The 18,826-nt window shown below is 57.1% G+C and overlaps 1 protein-coding gene across 12 annotated transcripts in view; it reads right to left on the bottom strand.

The window, feature by feature from the left end:
- OTOF (otoferlin) overlaps positions 1 to 18,826 on the bottom strand; it is a 99,225-nt gene that overhangs the window by 15,976 nt on the left and 64,423 nt on the right. For all 12 annotated transcript variants that reach the window (XM_023619361.2, XM_070235752.1, XM_070235757.1 and 9 more), the window contains 18 exons: positions 17,644 to 17,775; positions 13,661 to 13,723; positions 13,182 to 13,266; positions 8,921 to 9,080; positions 7,841 to 8,027; positions 7,071 to 7,257; positions 5,430 to 5,653; positions 4,853 to 4,961; positions 4,177 to 4,357; positions 3,935 to 4,055; positions 3,255 to 3,355; positions 3,060 to 3,150; positions 2,769 to 2,885; positions 2,263 to 2,415; positions 1,715 to 1,904; positions 1,482 to 1,606; positions 985 to 1,119; positions 67 to 228 (listed from right to left, as the gene is read on the bottom strand). In XM_023619361.2, the coding sequence (XP_023475129.2) occupies positions 67 to 228; positions 985 to 1,119; positions 1,482 to 1,606; positions 1,715 to 1,904; positions 2,263 to 2,415; positions 2,769 to 2,885; positions 3,060 to 3,150; positions 3,255 to 3,355; positions 3,935 to 4,055; positions 4,177 to 4,357; positions 4,853 to 4,961; positions 5,430 to 5,653; positions 7,071 to 7,257; positions 7,841 to 8,027; positions 8,921 to 9,080; positions 13,182 to 13,266; positions 13,661 to 13,723; positions 17,644 to 17,775 (2,523 nt within the window). The remainder of the gene's footprint in view (positions 1 to 66; positions 229 to 984; positions 1,120 to 1,481; positions 1,607 to 1,714; positions 1,905 to 2,262; positions 2,416 to 2,768; positions 2,886 to 3,059; positions 3,151 to 3,254; positions 3,356 to 3,934; positions 4,056 to 4,176; positions 4,358 to 4,852; positions 4,962 to 5,429; positions 5,654 to 7,070; positions 7,258 to 7,840; positions 8,028 to 8,920; positions 9,081 to 13,181; positions 13,267 to 13,660; positions 13,724 to 17,643; positions 17,776 to 18,826) is intronic.

Here is an 18,826-nt window from a genome sequence, read left to right as displayed (position 1 = left end):
ATCTGCTATGTGATCTGAGGAGTCAGGGGAAGCCCCGGCCCAGCCCCCTCTCTCCTGCCACCCCACCTGCAGCAGCTCGAAGGCAGCCAGCAGGTCTCCGGCCGTGGCGTTGCCGCGGTAGATCTGGTAGTACTCGAGCTGGGGCGGGAAGCGGGGTGGGCAGTACGCCTCATCGGCCATCTTCACTAGGGGCTTGGCGAAGGTTCGGCCCATGAAGTCGGCTTTGCCCTGACGCGACAGACAACCGCGGTGGCCTCTGGGTGCTTGAGTTGACCCAGCACGGTCACACCTTTGATCTCATTTAGTCTTCACCGCAGCCCGGAGAGTTGTAAGGGGGCAGGTGCGATCACCCCATTTTACAGATGGGGGAAACCAAGTCTCGGGGCCCAGCACAGACTTGCTCAAGGCCACGCTGGCAACGAATGGCAGATGCAGGACTCAGGACTAGAAATAAGGTCCTCCCACCTCCAGTCCAGAGCTGTCTCAGGGTACCCCAGTAGCTGAGGTGGCTTGTAGTAAGTGGCTCCCCAGCTCTGGAGGGGTCACCCCAATCCTTCACTCCCCCACTCGAGAGTTCCCATGCAGAACTGTGAGGCTGTTACTGACTGTGGGCAGCAGGTCGCGGGGCCCCGGGGATGAGGGAAGGCTGAGGACAGCAGGACTTGCGGGCGCATCTCCTGAAGACTCTGGGCCTGAGCTCAGTCTCTCTGTGCCAGGAGGTGGGGACGGCCTGGCCTATCTCCTCCCTGAGACCTCAGAGGCCCACAGCGTTGGGAAGGGGTCAGGCTGCAGTGACAGGACAGGAGACACCTGGGGCTCCTAGGGGGCTGGTCAGCAGCCCCGACTCCCAGCTTCTGCATTAGCACCCTGGCCATGGAGCTCTGGGGTGGGCTGGGGAGGTGGCCGTCAATGCAGGTGGGGTGTAGAGAAGAAGGGGTAGATATGGTGCTGTTAGGGGTTCCTGGTGCCAGAGGCCACCCATACCATGGTGTCCTGGTCATAGATTTCGATGACAATAATGGGAGGATCATCCCGCAACTCATGAGCTTCACCATACAGTTCCAGGTTGTCGAAGACCAGCATCTGGTCCCAGGTGGGGCACAGGGTCTCATTCAGCACCTGCAGCATGGGACAGGGGGACATAGGTAATAAGTGGTGGTGGGCAGGCAGATGCAGGAGCAGGAGTCACCCCTAGTCACTGTGGCTTCCAGGGAACTCGGGGGGGGGCAGGTGTGTCATGTTCCCTGACTCTTCCGGGAATCTTAAAATGAAAGCCAATGTGAGGTCTGCTCACCTCACCCTGCTGTCTTCCCTGTCTCCTGTGTTGAATACAGGCACAATTAAAGCCTCTACCTGTGTGGCCTGGGTGTGCACTTATCTGCAAGGCTTCCCTCTAAGGATCTGGGGCACTGGCTGGTCTGTTTCTCTAGGTCCCACAAGCTCTCAAAGCCAGCACCACTCGCTCCTGCCCCGGGCCTCACCTCTGTGCACTGACTTTGGTTGATGAAGAAGACACGGGCAAAGGGGTCTGAGAGGCCGCTGCTGTCAGCGGCAAAGAGGCTGCGAGCCTGGTACATGTGCGCACGGAGCTGGAACGCCTGCTTCTCTGTGGGGAAGAGCAGGCTGAGGCTCCGGAAACAGGTGGTCCCTCCAGTGCCCTCCCGGGGTGAGGACTGGGAGCCAGGGGCCGCCCAGGCCATGAGTCCCCACTCACTGGTGTAGATCAGGCTGATGGGGGGGAAGGAGTGTAGGCCCAGGCCCTGGGCCGCCTTGACCTCCTCAAAGCCGCAGGGCAGGCCACACAGGAAGTCCTTGCGCTGCTTGCTGAGGCCCAGCCACAGGTAGAGCTCCAGCTTGGCCTGTACCGTCCAGCCGGCTGAGCCGAAACTCCGCTTTCCAGGCAGCTGCGGGTGGGCGTGGGGTCAGCTGCCAGAGCCCACGGGGTGAGGAGGGGCCAGGGGCTGGCGGAGATCTTGGTCAGAGCTGGCCATGCCCCTCCACAGCCATCCCACTGGGCTAGGGGGAGGGGATGGGAAACCCAGAGCTGAGGGGGATTGGCACGATGGACCCCCCTTCCTGTTCTCTCTCCAGCTCTTCTCTGAGCACCTGCTGCTGGAGGGCTCCACCCATCAGCTGAGGCCTGCCCAACCCTGGGGTAGGGGTGCTGCTCCCTCCAAGTGGGGGCTGACCCCTTGAAAGAAGCCAGATGCAAACACAGGACCCCAGCGCCCCCTACCCCAAGTCTTGGTCCCCTTCCAGCACCTTGAGGAAGAGTGTCTTGACCTTGGCACAGTCCTTGCCCAGCTCCTCCTCGACGATGGAGAAGAGCAGGTCCTTGGATGGCACCCGGGCATAGGCGATGCGCTTGTTGTTGCTCATCATCCAGATGAAGACGTCGGGGATGCTGTGCTGCGGCTGGTGGGGGTGGGAGGGGGTCCGGTAAGGGAGGGGTGTTGCCTCTTGGCTGAGGCTCCCGGAGCCTATCTGACCCTCAGGGTCCCTGCCTCAGGACCCAGAGGGCCAGTCCTGGGCCTGCAGAGGGAAGGCCCCCAGATTCTGGGTCTTCCTTTGCCTCCCACTGATGGAGCGGTAAGAACACAGGACAGGATGAAGGGCCCGTTCACCCGTGTCCTTCAACTGCTGGCAGAGCAGGAGGGGCCTCCTAGGTGGTCCGGTCAAACCCCTTTCTGTGTAGCCCCATGTCCCAACTCCGGTCACTCGAGCTTGGGGCCGGGCACCCTCTGCGTGCACGCCAGCAGGGGCCCCACCTCGTCTGCGAGGAAGCGCAGCTTCTGCAGGAAGTTCTGGCACAGCCTCAGCTTGTCCCGCACGGTGTGCCGCTTCACCTGTGCCCGCAGGGTCTTCGCCTGCTGGCCCATGCTCTCCTGTGGGGGGCGCGTGTAAGTGGGGCTCAGGCTGTGACACATGATGAAGGGGGCTGGCCCTGGGGGGCTGTGACCTCAGAGACCGATGTCCTCCCACCTCAGCTTCCCCTTTTCACCTCTAGACCTCCCTCGATCCCCCGTGTGGTCCAGCGTTGAGGACCAGCAAGTCCTCACCAGCTCCCGCATGCAGGACTTGAGGCGCTCCCGGTCGAGCCTGGTGCGGGACGAGTGGCCCTGGTCCTTGTCAGCGAGGGAGAGGAAGCGGCTGGGGAATGGGGAGCAGGGCTTAGCAGAGTCCACCGCCAGCAGGAGGCCTACAGACACCTCCTCCTCTGCCCAGTCCCCCACCCCGCTGTCCTGTGCTCTCACTGGCAGCCGCAGCTGAGCTCCTCCAGCACGCCCCGCAGCCGACGCTCTGGGTAGGACTTCTCCGTTTTGATCATCTCCTGCACATCGTTCATGCCTTCTTCCTGTGAACCAGGAGGGAGGGGTGAATGCTGAGCCACGGTGCCCCCAGTCAGCTCCCCCAAATGTCTCCCCTCATTCATCAGGGGCAGTGAGCCGCTAGTGACCTGGGACCTCTCACTAGCGCCACCCTCCAGTGTCCCACCATCATAAGGAAACAACCCATTTCCCAGGTTCTGTTTTCGGAGTCCGGAGGCCTTCATGTTCGTGGGTCTTCCGTTCCTGAAGGAAGATGCCACCTCCGGGCTCTGAGTCTGTGGTCCTGGTGGAGCCACAGGGGCTGGGTGGGCAGAACTCAGGGCTAGATGGGGTGGGAATGCAGGACAGAGGGGCTACTAGCCAGGGTTCCCAGATTCCACTCTGGGTAGCCCTTGTGCCCTCTGCCTGCTCCTCTGACCTGGGGTGAGTACAGGAACAGAGATCCCGTGGGGGCCATTCCTGCAGCACCCCCGCCCTCCAATCTCCATTGGAGGCCAGCTGCTGGGCAGATGGGCCTTGTGTGCTGCAAGGGAGGCTTCCAAGCTGGGCGAGGCCCTCAGATGGCACCCCTTCCCCATCCCCTCCCACCCCGGCCCCGCCCTGACCAGCTTGTCTGCGATGTGGTCCATGATGTTGGCATTGTAGAGGCGGCGCCGCTGGTCCGGCCACCAGCTCTTGATGTAGATGCAGGGCTTGCGCTCCAGGTAGGGCAGGTGGAAGTAGTTCCTGGGGTGGGAGGAGGAGGGAGGTTGAGGATTGGGGCCCAGGGAGGTGGGAGGGCCGGACCCAGAGAGAATGGGAGGCAGCAGGCAGGCCCTCCCAGGACCCTCTCTGCCACCCGGCTTACCTGTCAGTGATCTGGGGCCGCATGGGTGGAGTGGAGGAGACTGAGGCCAGGTCCCCACCCTCGTCGGTCTCGTCGTCACTCGAATTCTGGATCAGATCTACTTCTTCCTCGTCCCCAGGCTCTTTCCGAGGTCGAGGCCGCTGGGGTCGGGACAGGCCATCAACTTCGTTCCCATAGTTGCCTGGAGGTGGAAGGGGGCATGCAAGGGCACGGAGTCCTTCCCCGACGGGGTCCCACCCTGCTCTCCAATCCAGATGTTGCCTCGGGTTTGTGGAGGGAAGAAGGAAAGTCAGGGAATGGGGAAGGTGGTGGGGGTCTGTGCCCGCTCGGACACAACAGAACACCACCCAGAGGAAGGCGCCTGCGTCTTCCACCTCTGCAAAGATCTCGCTAGGAGCCCAGATGACCACTGAGCTCAAGGTCCAGCTCAGGACGTGGCCCGTATTCCCACTCTCTCCTCCCTCCCTCTACAGGGAGGGCTCCTTTCCTCCCAGGTCCCAAACATAGCCTAGCCCTGCAGGTGGAACTAGGCCCTTGTGGGACCCATGTGGGTGCTTGAGGACACGCGGAGGAAAGCCATCAAAGTGTCCCTCCCCTGCGGGTTCTGGAGCAGGGCCCGGTGGTTACCACCCAGCACCCCCGGGCCTGCAGACCAGTCTGGGAGCCCAGCACTCACCTATGGTGACCTCAAAGGTGACTGGCTTGTCTCCGTTTTTTCTGTCGATCATTGAGGCCTCCAAGAAGGCTCCAAATAGAAAGAATTCTTCCATTTTCCCCGTGCAGCTCTGTGGGGAAGGTGGTTCAAATGGTCGCTAAACCTTAGTGGGGCTGTTGGGCCTGGGCCTGGGCCAGGCCTCCTCCTAGCATCTCACGGCCAGGCCCTTTGGGCTGATGGTGGGGGATATCCCACCCAGCTGTGAGGCTGGGCAGCCCAGACCCTGAAGGCCCAATCCTTTCGCCCTCCAGCCTGGATGTCCCTGAAGGAAGGGCTGGCTCTGTGCACCACAGGGACAGCCATGGCCAGGAACGGGTAGAAATGAGGCTCCATCTTGGGACCTCCAGGCAGACTGCAGGCAGAGTTTCCTCTGAGGGGTTAAGTGGGGGCCCCGGTTCCTGGAGAGGGAGACCTCATCTTGGGGTCTGGCCCCTGGGTAGGCAGGGCAGCAACAGGCAGAGCCCAGGCCCAGGTTGTCGTGGCAGGAAGGGGGCTGAGCTAGGGGCTCTGGAGGACAGCACAGCCCCCCGGGCCTCACCTCCGAGACGGGGGTGGTCTGCTCCACCTGCACCTCCGTGGAGCTGGTGAGCTCAGGGTTGGAGGTGTCCAGGATCTCCACAGCCAGGCCCACCATGAGGCGGGCGCGGAAGGACACTCCCTCCCCCAGGCCCTCATTCAGGTCCTGGTGCTCGTCCAGCAGCGTGTAGTTGCGTGTGGAGCCGTACATGTTCACCCAGGCTGGGCCCAGCGTGGGCAGGAAGCCTGTGGGCCGTGGCAGAGGGAGGAGGGGCCTGAATCACACCCAGGGATCCCTTGGCGGGGAAGGGAGCTCTTCTGGGGGCTCCTGGCCTTGCTGGTGAAACGTTTGAGGCAGAAGAAAGCCTGCAGGGCAGCCCATGGCTCATGAGGGGCTGTGTGCGGGCAGGTGTGGGGCAGCCTTCTCACCAGCAGGGGGCACTTTCTTGGGTCTGCTTCTTTTCTGTGGGGGCCTGAGCTGGTTGTGGCTGGGGGAGGCAAAGGCACGCTCCCTGCTTCCTGGCATCTGGTGCAGGGGCTGCCCACAGTCTCTTTGAAGGACAGATGCCAGCTCCTCCCAAACTCAGCATGGCCTTTTGCCATATATGCCATATATGCATTGCACCGGGCGTCCCACCCTGTTTATGCAGACCCCTCCCCTCCTCCCCGAGGCCCTCCCTCTCTGCCTCTGCCTGTTAAAGCCTCCTCCTCCACAAAGTGTCCCAATTCCTGGTCCCAACTCACTCCTCCCACTGGGATTTGTTGTGTTTCATGTGTAGCACGGATCCAGTTCTGCCTTATGTGCTTTGTTTGTTTTGTTCTGCCTGATTTTTTAAAAGAACTTACAACATTTTAAAAATTGAGATCTCCTTCATGTAACAAATTCATTTTAAAGTGTGCATTTCAGCAGTCTTTAGTATATTCACTATGCTGTGCAACCATCATCTAATTCCAGGACATTTCCATTCCCCCAAAAGGAACCCCCGTGCTAATTAGCAGCTAGTCCCAATTCCCTCTCTCCCTACCTCCTGGCAACCGCTAATCTACTTTCGGTCTCTACAGCTTTGCCTATTCTGGATATTCCACACAAATGGAATTGTACAATATGCGGGTTTTGTGCCTTAGGTTTTGAGCACAGCCATCTTCCTGATCCCTGGTGAGCACTGTGAAGACAGGAATGGATCCTTTTCTCTTGCTCCACTCAGTGCCCGGGTCCTAGGAGGGGTCAGGCCCCACAACAAGTCTATGGATAGGTACCACGGCAGCAGTGCACATACATGTGTAATATACATGTATAGGTACACATGTATATGTCCACACATATATAATTATTATTATGTCCTTTTACAGATGGGAAAACAGGTACAAAGTTCACACAGCTACTAATTGTCAGAGCTGCAGTTCAAATCCAGGCAGCCTGCTCAGGAAGGCCCGTCAGCTCTGTGCAGACCTGAGCCATGAGTGCCCACCTTTCCCTTGGTGGGGGGGGGGGGGAGCGGGGGATGCTGACAAAGCCCGCACAACACCTGGAGCCCTTCAGGCCAAGGTGTGGGATGGTGGTGGTGGTACGTGTGTGGAGTGTCTCATCACTTACTCCTTCCCTTCAGGCCCCTCCTAGCCCCTGCCCCCCCCCACCACCATCCCCCAGTCTCCTGCTGCTAACCTTTGTCTCCATCGTTGGAAATCTTACGCAGGTCAATGAAGTGGGTACCAATGGCCACATCATTGACCTTGTCCGAGTCCCGGATCTGCACCTTCATGCGCTTGCAGAGTGGGGGGAACAGGTCTGTAAAGACGACCTGCTCATTCCACAGTGGCTCATAGCTGCTTTTCTGCACTGAAGTCTTGCCCTGGTGGGAGGGAGTGAGGGTTAGGGCTTGTGTGTGTGCATGTGTGTGTAGTGTATACATGTGCATGTGTGTGTGGCGTGTGTATGCGTGTGATGCATGTGCATGTGTGTATATATGTATATCTGCATGCATGTATGTGTACATGTGCATGCACGTGATGCATGTGTATGTGTATACGTGTGTGGTATGTGTATCTGCATGTGTGCATGCATGTATGTATGTGTGTACATGTGTGTGTACCTATCACCTCACCCTTCCCCACCCTAGGCTCTCAGACCCGCCTCCCTCTCAGTGCTCCCTGTCAGCTCTGGGTCTCCAGGACCTGGAGGCAGGCAGGATTCCCTGAGGCCCGTGCAGGGCTGAGATGATTCCGGCCTGGCCTTACTTCCCAGACCTTCTCAGGTGGCACTCCCCTCATCTCTCACTCGCCTCACTTCTAGAGGTGAATGAGCCAAGATGACCCAAGGCTTGTCTCGTGATTTTCGACTTTCCCTTTTGTCTGCCCCCAGGCCCCCCACCCATCACCCTGCACCTCTGATGCCTGTCACCCCAAGCCTAGCCTCTGAACCCTGTACCCCAGTACCTTCTGGCCAGCAAAGAAGACTTGCACGTAGGGGTCGACTAGGTCCTTGTTCTCACCAATGAAAGCCTTCTTCACGTTGGCCATAAGGCTTGTGTTCATACGGGGCAGCCCCTCTGCTCGGTAAATTTTCACGTAGAACCGGGCCCACTGGCGTTCAGGGGGCACCCCCTCAGGGAGCAGCAAGTTCCTGCCAGCACATACAGCTAGCACTGTGGTGGCCAGGCCTGGGCACCCTAACTCCTGCCCTCCCATATATATACTCCTGGGGCCTGGGATGGTATGGTAAGGATGGCTGAGAAGGTCCCCCCAGGACTAAAGACACCTGAGTTGACAGCACCTGCTCTCTTGTGGGATCCTACGCAAATCTCCCCATCTCTCTGAGCCTCAGTTTCCTCACCTTTAAGACAGGAATAATAATACCCAACAATCCCAGGAATGTCATAAGGCTCAAATAGGTTAAAATACATGAGTGCTTTGTAAATTGTAGGGTGAAAGATATCAATTGTAGGGTGAGAGAGTATTACTATCCGCTTTTCTCAGCTTTGTGCCACACTCTTTGTCCTCTAGATAAAAACCTCACAGGAAGCCACCACTCTCCCTCCCTGGCCCATGAGAGACATGATTCATTGGATTCCAGTATTTTTTCCCACTGGGACAAGGTCCCAGAATATTTGTCAAAAGCCACTGTCAGCTGCCTGGAATTGGCACAGAAAAGGACATCTCTCTGCTCTCCTGGGAAGACTCAGGACCCAGCAGCTCCTGGACTCCGCTTTTCCTACCAAGTTTCTCAAAGTCAGACGTCTGCATGTCAAAGGACTGTCATTCTTGGCCCTCCTCCAGGAGCCTCTGCTCTGCCTTGCCTCAGTCCTTTCCCTCCCGTGACAAGGAGAGTCTGCAGACACTGAGGCTGGCCCTGGCTCAGTCCTTCTGGGAAGAGCTGGGCTGACTGGGAGTGGTGAGGACAGGGGTAAGGGAGATGGAGGGTAAGATCTCTGGGCCAAGGCCACCCCAGGGGCCCCCTCTGGGGGAAGGAAGGGCTGGGTCAGTTCTCCAGGGGCTGTGGGGGGAGGGGAGCCTCACCCCTCAATGTCGTCCTCGTCTGTCTCGTTGGCCTTGTGGGGCGTCTTGATGTTGTCCCCCTTGCCTACCACAGCGACATCACACTTCACATAGCCCTTCAGCCCAGCGGAGATGTCATCCGGGTCTGACAGGATGGCCCACTTGTGGTGGAACTGGTGCTCTGCAGTGGAGGAGGGGGAGTGCACCTGTCGCCCCCACCCAGGTGGCACCCTGCCCTCAGAGCTGAGTGCCTTCTTGGCCCCTGTTAGCTCAGGCCATCAGGTCTCCGGGCCTGGGGCCACAGCTCTGCCTGCCTCTGGGCCAGGGGGAGACAGAGGTCCCCAAGCAGGGGCAGCTGGGGCAAGGCGCTGCCCATGGTCATGCATGCGGGTGTGTGGTGTGACTCCAGTGAGGAGCCTCCTATTTGGGCCTCCTGCCCCACCCCTGCAGGCAACCTGCACACGGCTGCCAGACAGAGCCCTCAGAGGCTCCCCCTCTCACTCTCCCTTTCAAACCCATCTGGGGCTTCCCCGTGATTGGGGTAGAGACCACAGACCTCAGCGTGGTCTGTGGGGCCTCCTGATTCAGCTCTCCCCAGCTCACCCTGTGTATCCCACCCCACCCCTGTGCTCCTGCCAGGCAAAGCTGCTCACCCTTCTCCGAACAATTCACATCGCTGTTTTGTACTCCCACGCCTTTGTGGCTGCTATTCTTGAGCTTAGAACGCCCTCATCCCTACTCTCCCCCGTCCCCACCCTCCCCCTCCCTGTTCAAACTTCTCATTTTGTTCAAGTGTCTCCTCTTCCATGCAGGCTTCCCCGACTTCTTTAGAAGAGCTCATCCTGGCCCCTTAGCTGTTCTGCTTGTTCCATATGCACACCTCCTATCTCATCGTCGCTGTGATTATCTATTTATTGTCTGTCTCTAATTTCAGGCTGAAAGCCTCCTAAAGAGAGACTGGCAGTGTCATCCCAGTATCCTCAGGACCTCGGAAAGTGTGGAGGAAAGGACAGATGTCAGGGGGGAGCCCGCTCTAGGACAGGTCTGCCCCTGTAGGTTTCCTTTAAAGCTAGTTTGCAAGCAGAGAGAACCCGCGCCTTGCTGCATGAAGGGCACATCTTCTGCCTCAGGTTTTGCATGGGCCCTGAAATCTCCAGGGGCTCAGCACTTTCTTCCTTCTTTCCCTCCTCTTTCACCTTCTACCGTAGCTCAGACCTGTGCCCAACAAGGCTCTGTCCCCACTGCATTCCATGAAGTGTTCTGTGTGCAGAAATCAGCCTGTCTGGGGACAGGGCAGTCCAACCGTGTCTCAGGAGAGCTAATGCCACAGTAGAGTCTGAAGAGAGAGACCAGCATGGTGAGAGGGGAGGAAGCCTTGTGGTGAGGAGTTGCTGAAGGCCATCAGCTGAAGTGGCACACCTCAGGGGAAGGCGGCCGTGTCCTAGGCTGCCCCAGAGCTTCACGGTCTCGCCAGAGCAGATGTTTGTGGTACAGATACACGAACAGATTGATGGGTGGCTGAGTGGGGAGATGGATAGAGGATGGGTGGTAGGCTGCCTGGCTGGCTGAAAAGGTAGATGAATGAATAGATGGCGGATGGATAAATGGCTAGAAGGATGGATTAATATATGGATGGATGGTGAATGGATGGATGGTGGGTGGATGAATGGATATATAGGTAGATGGACAGATGCGTGCATGGGTAGATGAATTGGTAAAATTTAGCAAGGAAAGAGAGGGACATGAAATTTGCCTTCAAATTTAAAGGCTACTTGAAGAGGGAGTGGATTGATTCTTGCTGTCCCTGAAAGACAGACCTGTGAACGCGGGTGAAGGTTAGAGGGTGACAGATTCTGGTTTGAAGTAAACAAACGGAGATATCTACAATAAGAGGGGGTGAGTGCCCCATTCCCGGGAGGTCTGAGCAAAGGCTGGATAATCAATCAGGGATGCTGCCTGGGAGTCTCGACGTTGGGTGAACACTGGCTGATGACCTCTAAGGCCCGTCCAGTCCTAACACCGTGTGATCTCAGGCCAGAGGTGCAGGACAACACGAGGCCCTGAGCTCCCTGCTTACCAGCCTGAAACATCATTTCACCCGCCAGGCCTGGCTCTGACACCTGCCAGGGGAGGCTGCTTGGGCTGGGGAGGGTGCTAGCATCCCAGTCCTCTTCTAGGATCTACAAGAGGATGGACCGGCTCCTTTACGACCCTTCCTAGTCTCCAGCAGAGCAGCAATGAGTGAGCAGTTAGTTTCCTGCTGCTGCATCTGGTGGTGCAAATGTGGTCCTGCCAGGATAGAGCAGGCTCTGGTCCCCGGGAAACCCTTTCAGTTCCAGGAGACATTGATACCACCCAAGGCTCCCAGCAGCATCCAGGAGTCCTGCGTCCCTGGCAGCACGCTGTCCAACAACACTCTGGCTGGGCCAGGAACCAGGGACTCATCAAGAAGGTCAGGCCAAACTGGAGATCATTGGAGTGAAGACACCAGTGCCCCAACTGAAGGGGCCGTGTGACTTCAGCCTCCCACGTAGGGTACCAGGCTCAGGGACAGGTTCAGCAGGAGCAGCAAATCTCGGGGTGGGTGACCCCAGCGGAGAGCCTGGGCTTTGGGCCCAGAGGCCTGAGCTCACATCCCATTTCTGCCACTGACTCACAATGCGGCCCTTGGCCAGCTCTTTAAACTTGATCAACCTCAGTTTCCTTATCGTGAAAGGGGAGCATTGACACCTACATGGGGTTGTGAGGGTTAGGTCTGCTGGGACAGTGTGCCCAGTCCAGTACCTGGCACTCAGTAAGTGCTCCCAGAATGGCAGTGGTTTCCTCACCAGGACTCCACTCGGAAGCCCAGAGGTCCACAGCAGGCTCCTCACTGTCTCTCCAACCCCCTGACTTTCTCTTGGCTCCAGGCCTCAGGCCTCAGGCCTGCCGACTGTACCAGGGGGCACTGCTCAGCCCTGGGGTGGAGGACCTCCTCAGGCATGCCAGTGTCATTCCAACCAATGCCCACAGCAGTGCGTGCTCCCTGGGACACGAGAGCGGCAGACTGATCCTCTTCCCTGCTCCCTACAGTGCCGATGGTCACAGGGCTGCCCTCTACTGAGGACCACAGCCCGTCTGCAGCATGGAAAGGCACAGGCCTGGGAGCGGGGAGACCCAGGTTCTACTCCCAGACTTTGGGCAAGTCCCTCCATCACCCTGGGCCCCAGTTTCTCCATCTCCACAGGGAGATTGGACCAGATCTTTTTTAAGGTCTCTTGCAGCTTGAATGTTCTATGATTTTGCGATTTTTTATGTGCATAATCTTGGGTTTTGAACTCCGATTACCTGCTCTGAGTCACAGTTGTAATGTGCACTGGCTGAGTGTCTATTAGGTTGAACCATAAGAAATCACCAATTTGTTCAACTTAATAGTTTAGGGGCACCTCCAAGGCACTGAGCTTCTCTGCCCTCGGTTATTTCGTCTGTAAAATGTGAAGGAGAGTTGAGGCCCACCTCACTGTCGTGTGAGGGTCAAATGTGATAGTCTGGGTGAAATTGTATTGTCACCATCAAAGGGTCTAATGGGGTCATCACTGCACCCCAAGTGGTGGGTTCACTTCAGGGACACAGGGTGGGCCTGATGCCAGGTTGGATGCCAGTGGTTCCCGAGCTGGCCATGTGGTCACTCGTCATCTGTCAGGGTGAGGGCACCTCCTCTGCCTGGACCAACCCTCACAAGCCCTCTGGGCCACCGCTTGGGCTTCCCTCACCTACCCCACATAGCGTTGGCCCACAGGTACCCACAGAGCTGCTGGTCAGACTCAGCCCCACAGGGCTGTTCTCAGGCGGCCTGGGTCCCTCGACAAATGGCCAGTGAGAGTGTTTTTAGACCCAGCGTCTCTCAGAGGCTGTCACTCTGCATTTGGCATTAAGGACAGTGTGGCTCCGTAGGGACTCTGGAGTCACATAGTCTGACTTCACCCCAGACCAACTGGGTTGCTGGGGAAGCTCTGGAGTTTCTCCGAGCCTCAGGCCCCTCAAATGTAAAAGGGGGTGATGCTGTGTATCCCACAGGGCTCCTGTGACTCCAGCAGACCGAGCGCAGGTGGTCACTGCATCTGTGCGCAGATTGGGCACCCCATCGCTCCACACACCTGACAGCCATGTGCACTCATGGCCCCACGTGAGTTCATGGTCCTGGCCAGGCTGGGCCCAGGGACCACCAGGGCGGGAAGCATGGTGTGCTCCAAGTCCCCTGAGCCATGTGCCCCCATGCTGGCCAGGCCACGCAGCTACTCACCAGGCTGGGCGTACACGGTCCCCACGTCCATTTTGAAGGAGCCCACCAGGGTGCCGCTACGCAGCAGGTTCTTGGAGTGAATCACCTTCCAGGCAGAACCACCAGCACCAGTCAGGCTGGGCAGGGCTCAGGCTTCCCTCGGGGCTGACTGATGGCGGTGTCACCTCAGTCCTCCTGGGGACCCGAGCTTCTCGGTGAAGTGGGAGGGCGTTTGGTGGGGCAGGTGTGGCTGACTGAGGCTCAGCATCGGCCCCTCCTGCCTTCGCCTGTTTTTGCTGGCTGCCAGGTACTGGTGAGGATGTTGTACACTATACAGAGGCACCCAGCTAAAGGGGCGAGAGGGGCCCAAATCCGGCTGGTCCAGGCGCGGGGCTGCCTTTTTATGGTTGGTCCGCCCAGAGGGGTCGCCCTTTTCAAGTGTGCACAAAGGTGCAGTTTGAGCTAGTGGCCCTGCCTGCTAGGAGCTGCTCCCCACTCACCGAGATCTTGATGATCTTGTCGAACATGACATCAGGAGAGACGTGGAAGTCAAAGACGAAGTACTGGAGGGAGGAAGGACCCAGAGCTGCTGTCACTCAGCGGGTAGCGGCTAACAGCCTGGGGCAGTGCGGGCCCCTCCCCCCTGGCAATGCCTGTTGGCACCCCGGCCATTTCCCCTGAGCCCTGAAGTTTGGATGAGCAGCAGTGGCAACCATTGGTCCTCCCTAACCCTGGGGCAGGTGGAGCTGTGTGGCTTTGAGCAACACATCATCTGAATCTCAGTTTCCTGAGCTGTAAGATGAGGGTAAATGACATCCACCTCAGAGTCTTGTTATGAGACTCGAGGAGACACTGCAAGATACTGTAAGACACACCGTGGTTGTACAGGCAACATAGACATTGCCATTAAACCACAACGCTCCACTGCCAGAAGACAAGTCCCAATTTCAGAGATGCTAAAATGTAAACTAAGGTGTGAAGGCACTTCATCTGCAGTAAATGTAAAATGCTGTGGGTGTGAACTGCCCTCCTGAGCTGGCAGCTGCCACTCACACCCGCAGCTCCCTCCCATCTCTCCCGGCCTTGGTGTGCAGGTGCCGGGAATGAGGGTTGGGGGCAGTGAGCATAGGGACCACTGCTTTGGTGGGCTTGTGAGCAGGGAGAAGGAAGAAATGTTGCCAATGTGCTTAGGGTAAATGTCGGAGGAGAATCTGTTCCTGGCTGCTGGCTGCTCACACTAGAGCATTGTGGGTTAAAAGTGCTGGTTTTAGAGCCAGACAGACTGAGCTTTTACTGTTGGGCCAATCACTTCCTCTCCAGAGCCTCAGTTTACCCCTCTATGATGTGGGGATAATGATCCAGGGCCGCCATGTTGAAGTGCTCCAGGGGCACCATTCACAGGGGGGCTGGGAGGTGTGGTTGTGGTGAAGTATAAATAAGATGACCTCTGTCAAGCGTTCAACCAGGTGTGCACATGGTCAGGGCACAATAAATGCCAAGTGCTATGTGTAGCAGCAACATGTCCAGGCGGTGCTGGTTGTGGGGCACTGAAGCTCTGGAGATCTAGACACACAGATGGCAACTGATACCTTGGGACTTGGAAGATACCCAAGGAGAGTGTAGGAAGGAAGCAGATCCAGGACAAGTTTCCAAGAAGCAGCAGCATTTCAGCAGTGGGCAGAGGGAGCAAGGCCAAGAAAGGCAGTGAGGCGAGGAGCTGGCGAGAAGGGGAAAGCAGGAGAGTGGCACCAGAGGTCCCCAGGGGAGGGCGTGGCAAGAGGATGGAAGGACCTGGGAGTCAAGGGAGAGGGGGCGACAGTGGATGTTGTACTTAGGGACAGCAAGGTCCTTGGTGACCCGGAGGAGGGCAGTTTCAGTGAAGCCATGGGCCAGAAACGACTACAGAGGTTGAGGTGTGATTGGTAGGTGGGGAGGGGGGACAACTCACACAGTCGGACTGTGACTTATACGGGGAAAGAGGTGGTCACTAGGAGGAACGTTGGATTGAGGAAAGGCATAGCTACATGGATGGATGGATGGATGGATGGAAGGATAGACAGACGATAGATGATAGACTTCTAGTTCCTGTCCTTGAACATACATGGCTTTTTTTCCTGGTTGTACTTAGAATATTCCAGAGTAGAATGTCTTATAGGCAAAGGAGGAGCCAAAAGAAAAGCAAAAAGAGAGCTGGTGCTGGTGAGCAGATGGTATAGTGCCAGATGTTTTAGGATGGAGAAAGAGAAGGATCCACGGCAAGGGGGAGAGGTGGTTTTGGGCAGAAGGAAGATGCCAGCGGCCTGGACTGGGTGCACCACAGAGAAGGGGTATCACCCGGGTCTGCAAACGGTCAGGTCGCTCTGGGAGGGTGATGGTAGTGAACTTCCCTTCACATGATGATGGGCCCAGAGCCAGGAGCCTCAGGGATAAATTAAGATGGTCCAAAGAGGAGTGGAATGAATAGTCTTGGCGGATATAAAGATAGAGTTTAGAAAATGGTTTCTAGGCTGGAACTAGGAGGTGGCCTGTTAGGGCAGAAACTGTCAGCTTTGCCGCCCCCAGGTTGCCAGGCATGGGCCTGGTGCATGCAGATGCTCAGTAAATCTTTGTTTCTTTCTTTGGGTGAGTATCCATTCAGCCAAGTGTTACCAAACCTCTCCACGTACATGCCAGGCCCTGGGATGGGCCACAGCAATGCAGGAGACCGGTAGCCTCCAGTCCACTAGGAACAGAGATAGGAAGGACAAACCTCGATTCAAGGATATTATTGTCACAGGGAGAGGAGTGTGCTGACCTCTGACCTACAGAGTGCAGGGAAAGCTGCTCAGTGCAAGGACATTTGAGCTGGGCCCTGCAGGGTGAGTAGGAGTTTGCCAGGGAAGCACCGATTGGGGAGAACAGCTCTGTTTCCTTGGGAAGAAGGAAACAATTTGAATGAAACATGAGGTGTGTGGACCCCGTGTAAGGTGAGCCCTTGAGTCAGCCAAACACGGCTTCACCACTATCAGATAACCGTGGAAGACCACGGGCACCTGTCTCCATAGCCATTAGGGGAAAGTAGACCCTTATCTAGGCTGGAGGCTTTTCCAGTCAGGGATGTGTTCTGATGTAAGGCCAGAAGTGTCGAGCCTGAATTTCCTGACTCCTGGGAAGGTTGCCACATGGGGCTAGGGGCCCCTGAACACGGATGTCCCAGCCCTGTGGGCCTGCAGGAAACCAGCTGTGAGAAGGGGTCCATTTGTGGTCGCATGGAAGACTTCAGCCAGGCCCTATCCCTGGCCTGGGTCCCTGTGAGGGGCAGAATGTGCCCAGGTTTTCTTGCTGGAGGTACACAGCTGGGGCCTCCCACAGCTTCCCAAGATGCCCTCCCCCAAGTGGCAGATGGCACCCTCAGCCCTCACCACTACTCAGGACAGACGCTGAGACGCAGGACATAGATGCCTTACTTGGGCAGCCAGGCATCTCTCACGGCCTGAAGCTGCTGGGAGAATGAGACTGGATGCCCCCTCCAGGAAAGGGAGAGCCAGGGCCCCCAGGCCACTGACTTCTGGGTTAGTGGGATGTGCGCTGAGGCATCTGAGGGGCATCCCGCACCAGAGCTGATTACGGTGGGCTCCCCACTGGAACCCAGTCAGGATGCTCTGTCTGGGATGGCCATGCAAGGTGACAGACAGAGCACAGGGCTGAGGCTGGACTGTCTGGACCCTGCTCTGTCCACAATACTCTCTGTGATCTTGGCCCTTCCCATATTGAGGTCTCAGTCTCCTCCTCTGTAAGATGGGGAGATTGAACTAGAAGGTCTCTGAGGTCCTTTGATCTTGATGTGGCCTCAAAGGCTGCAAAGAACAGGAGTGGGTCCTGGGCTTCTTCTCTGTCACACTCCCGGAGTCAAGGCCATTGCTCTGGAAGGAGCCCCACAGGGGTTCAGGCACCCTTGAGGGCAGCCTAGCGGAGAAGGTGTGCACACAGAGAGCCCTCTGTGCCTAGGCAAGTTCTTTCTCCAGGAGCCTCAGTGTCCCTTGGTGTAAAATGGGATTAATGGTGACAACCTCTGACGGTTGTTGTGAGAAGAGATGATGCACCTAAAGCATTTGGAAGAGTGCCTGGCACACAGCAACCACCCATGAATGGTGTCAGAGCCCTAAAGGGCAGTGGCTGGAAGGAAGGGCACCGCCCCAAGCTCTGGCTTCACAGGGGCGTGGCTGGGAGCTGCCCTGGAGCCCCGGGGCAGTGTTTGTTTCAAAGGATGGCCCCTGGCTAGATTAGTGTCAGGCTGATACCTAGACTGGGAGTCCAGAGGATGTGGCACTGCATGCCAGCATGCTGGGGGTTGTCATAGGGTGGGCCAAGGTCACCCTTGCTGGTAGCCCTTTGTGCCCCTTGACTCCCAGCTGCTCCTACTGGGCCCAGGTGGGGCTGGGCTCCAGCCTCCTGCCACACTTTGAGAGGCCCCTTTCCCCACCTAGGGCCAGAGGACACTGACCTCATTGTAGTAGGGGCAGTTAGTGGACTCCTTCATGGATGTGTACTTCTTGTCGTCGCCCACCTCCACGCACACCACTGGGTCCATGTTCAAGCCCACCAGCTGCCGAGCCTCAATAACAGTGATGCTGACCTGTGGGCAGGAGAGAGGGAGGCCAGAGGGAAGGTCATGTGAGCCTTGGAGCTGGTCCTGCTGGAGTCAGGCCTGGGCAGCGGGCTGGAGGGTATGGGGAGCCAACCCTGGACTTGGGCTCGAGTCTGAGCACTGCCTCTAATCTGCTGGTGATCCTGGGCTCTGCCCCTGCTAAGCCTCAGTGTCCTCATTTATAAAGGAGGGGCGTGGGCTGGAAAAACTCTAAGTCAGTGTGCACCAGAATCACCATGGCGGGGGGGAGGGCAGTGGTTAAAAATTCTCCACACTCCAGACCAACTCAGTCCAATTTCTGGGGTGAGGCCTGGCATCCATATTTTAAAGCTCCCAGGTGATTCCAAGTGCCTCCCCGCCCCCCAGCATCGATGGCTCTGCCTCACAGAGGGCTGCAAACCCACTTCCCAGGTTTCCTGCACTCAGGAATTAAGCTTTCTACCTCTCCACTTATTTGCATTTAATTTCCTGTTCCAGCATTTCTAATTTTAAGCCTGCAGCATGCTGATGTCCTTGTGTTTTGGAATTTGGCTCCCTTTCCACATTCCTGGTTGCCCGCCTTTTGTTTAATTTTTTGGTCTGAATGCCCACTGAGGTGTTGGTGCCCACTGGAGCCACCTTTTCTGGCTTGATGCTTGTGTGTTGCGTGTGCTATGTGTCTTTTCACTGGTGTTCAGCTCCCTGGAATTTTACTTCTATACTGGGAAGCCCTTTTTTCAGTTGTTCATTCATTCAACAAATATGTGCATAGAGATACAGAGAGAGAGGCGTGTGTGTACATACTTTTCCTGAACCCTCATTTTAAGCCATTAGTTCTTGCTCTGAATTTGGAGGTGTCAGTCCCCATCAGGGTGACTGTGACCGGCATCGAGCCCCGGACCTGATACATTACCAGGTCTGGGAGCAGGTGACCATGCAGGCTCACTGAGCCTCAATTTTCAAAGCTAAACTCAGAGACACCACCTATCCATAAGGCTGTGTGAGGGTTAAGTGGGATAATGTGCATCCTAGTGCTTCATAAACAGTAGAAAGTTCTAGA

The sequence above is a fragment of the Equus caballus genome, chromosome 15 (assembly GCF_041296265.1).
Source record: "Equus caballus isolate H_3958 breed thoroughbred chromosome 15, TB-T2T, whole genome shotgun sequence".
Taxonomy (NCBI): domain Eukaryota; kingdom Metazoa; phylum Chordata; class Mammalia; order Perissodactyla; family Equidae; genus Equus; species Equus caballus.
Note: the sequence above shows the minus strand (reverse complement) of the source record. Positions and strands in the feature narration are given on the sequence as shown.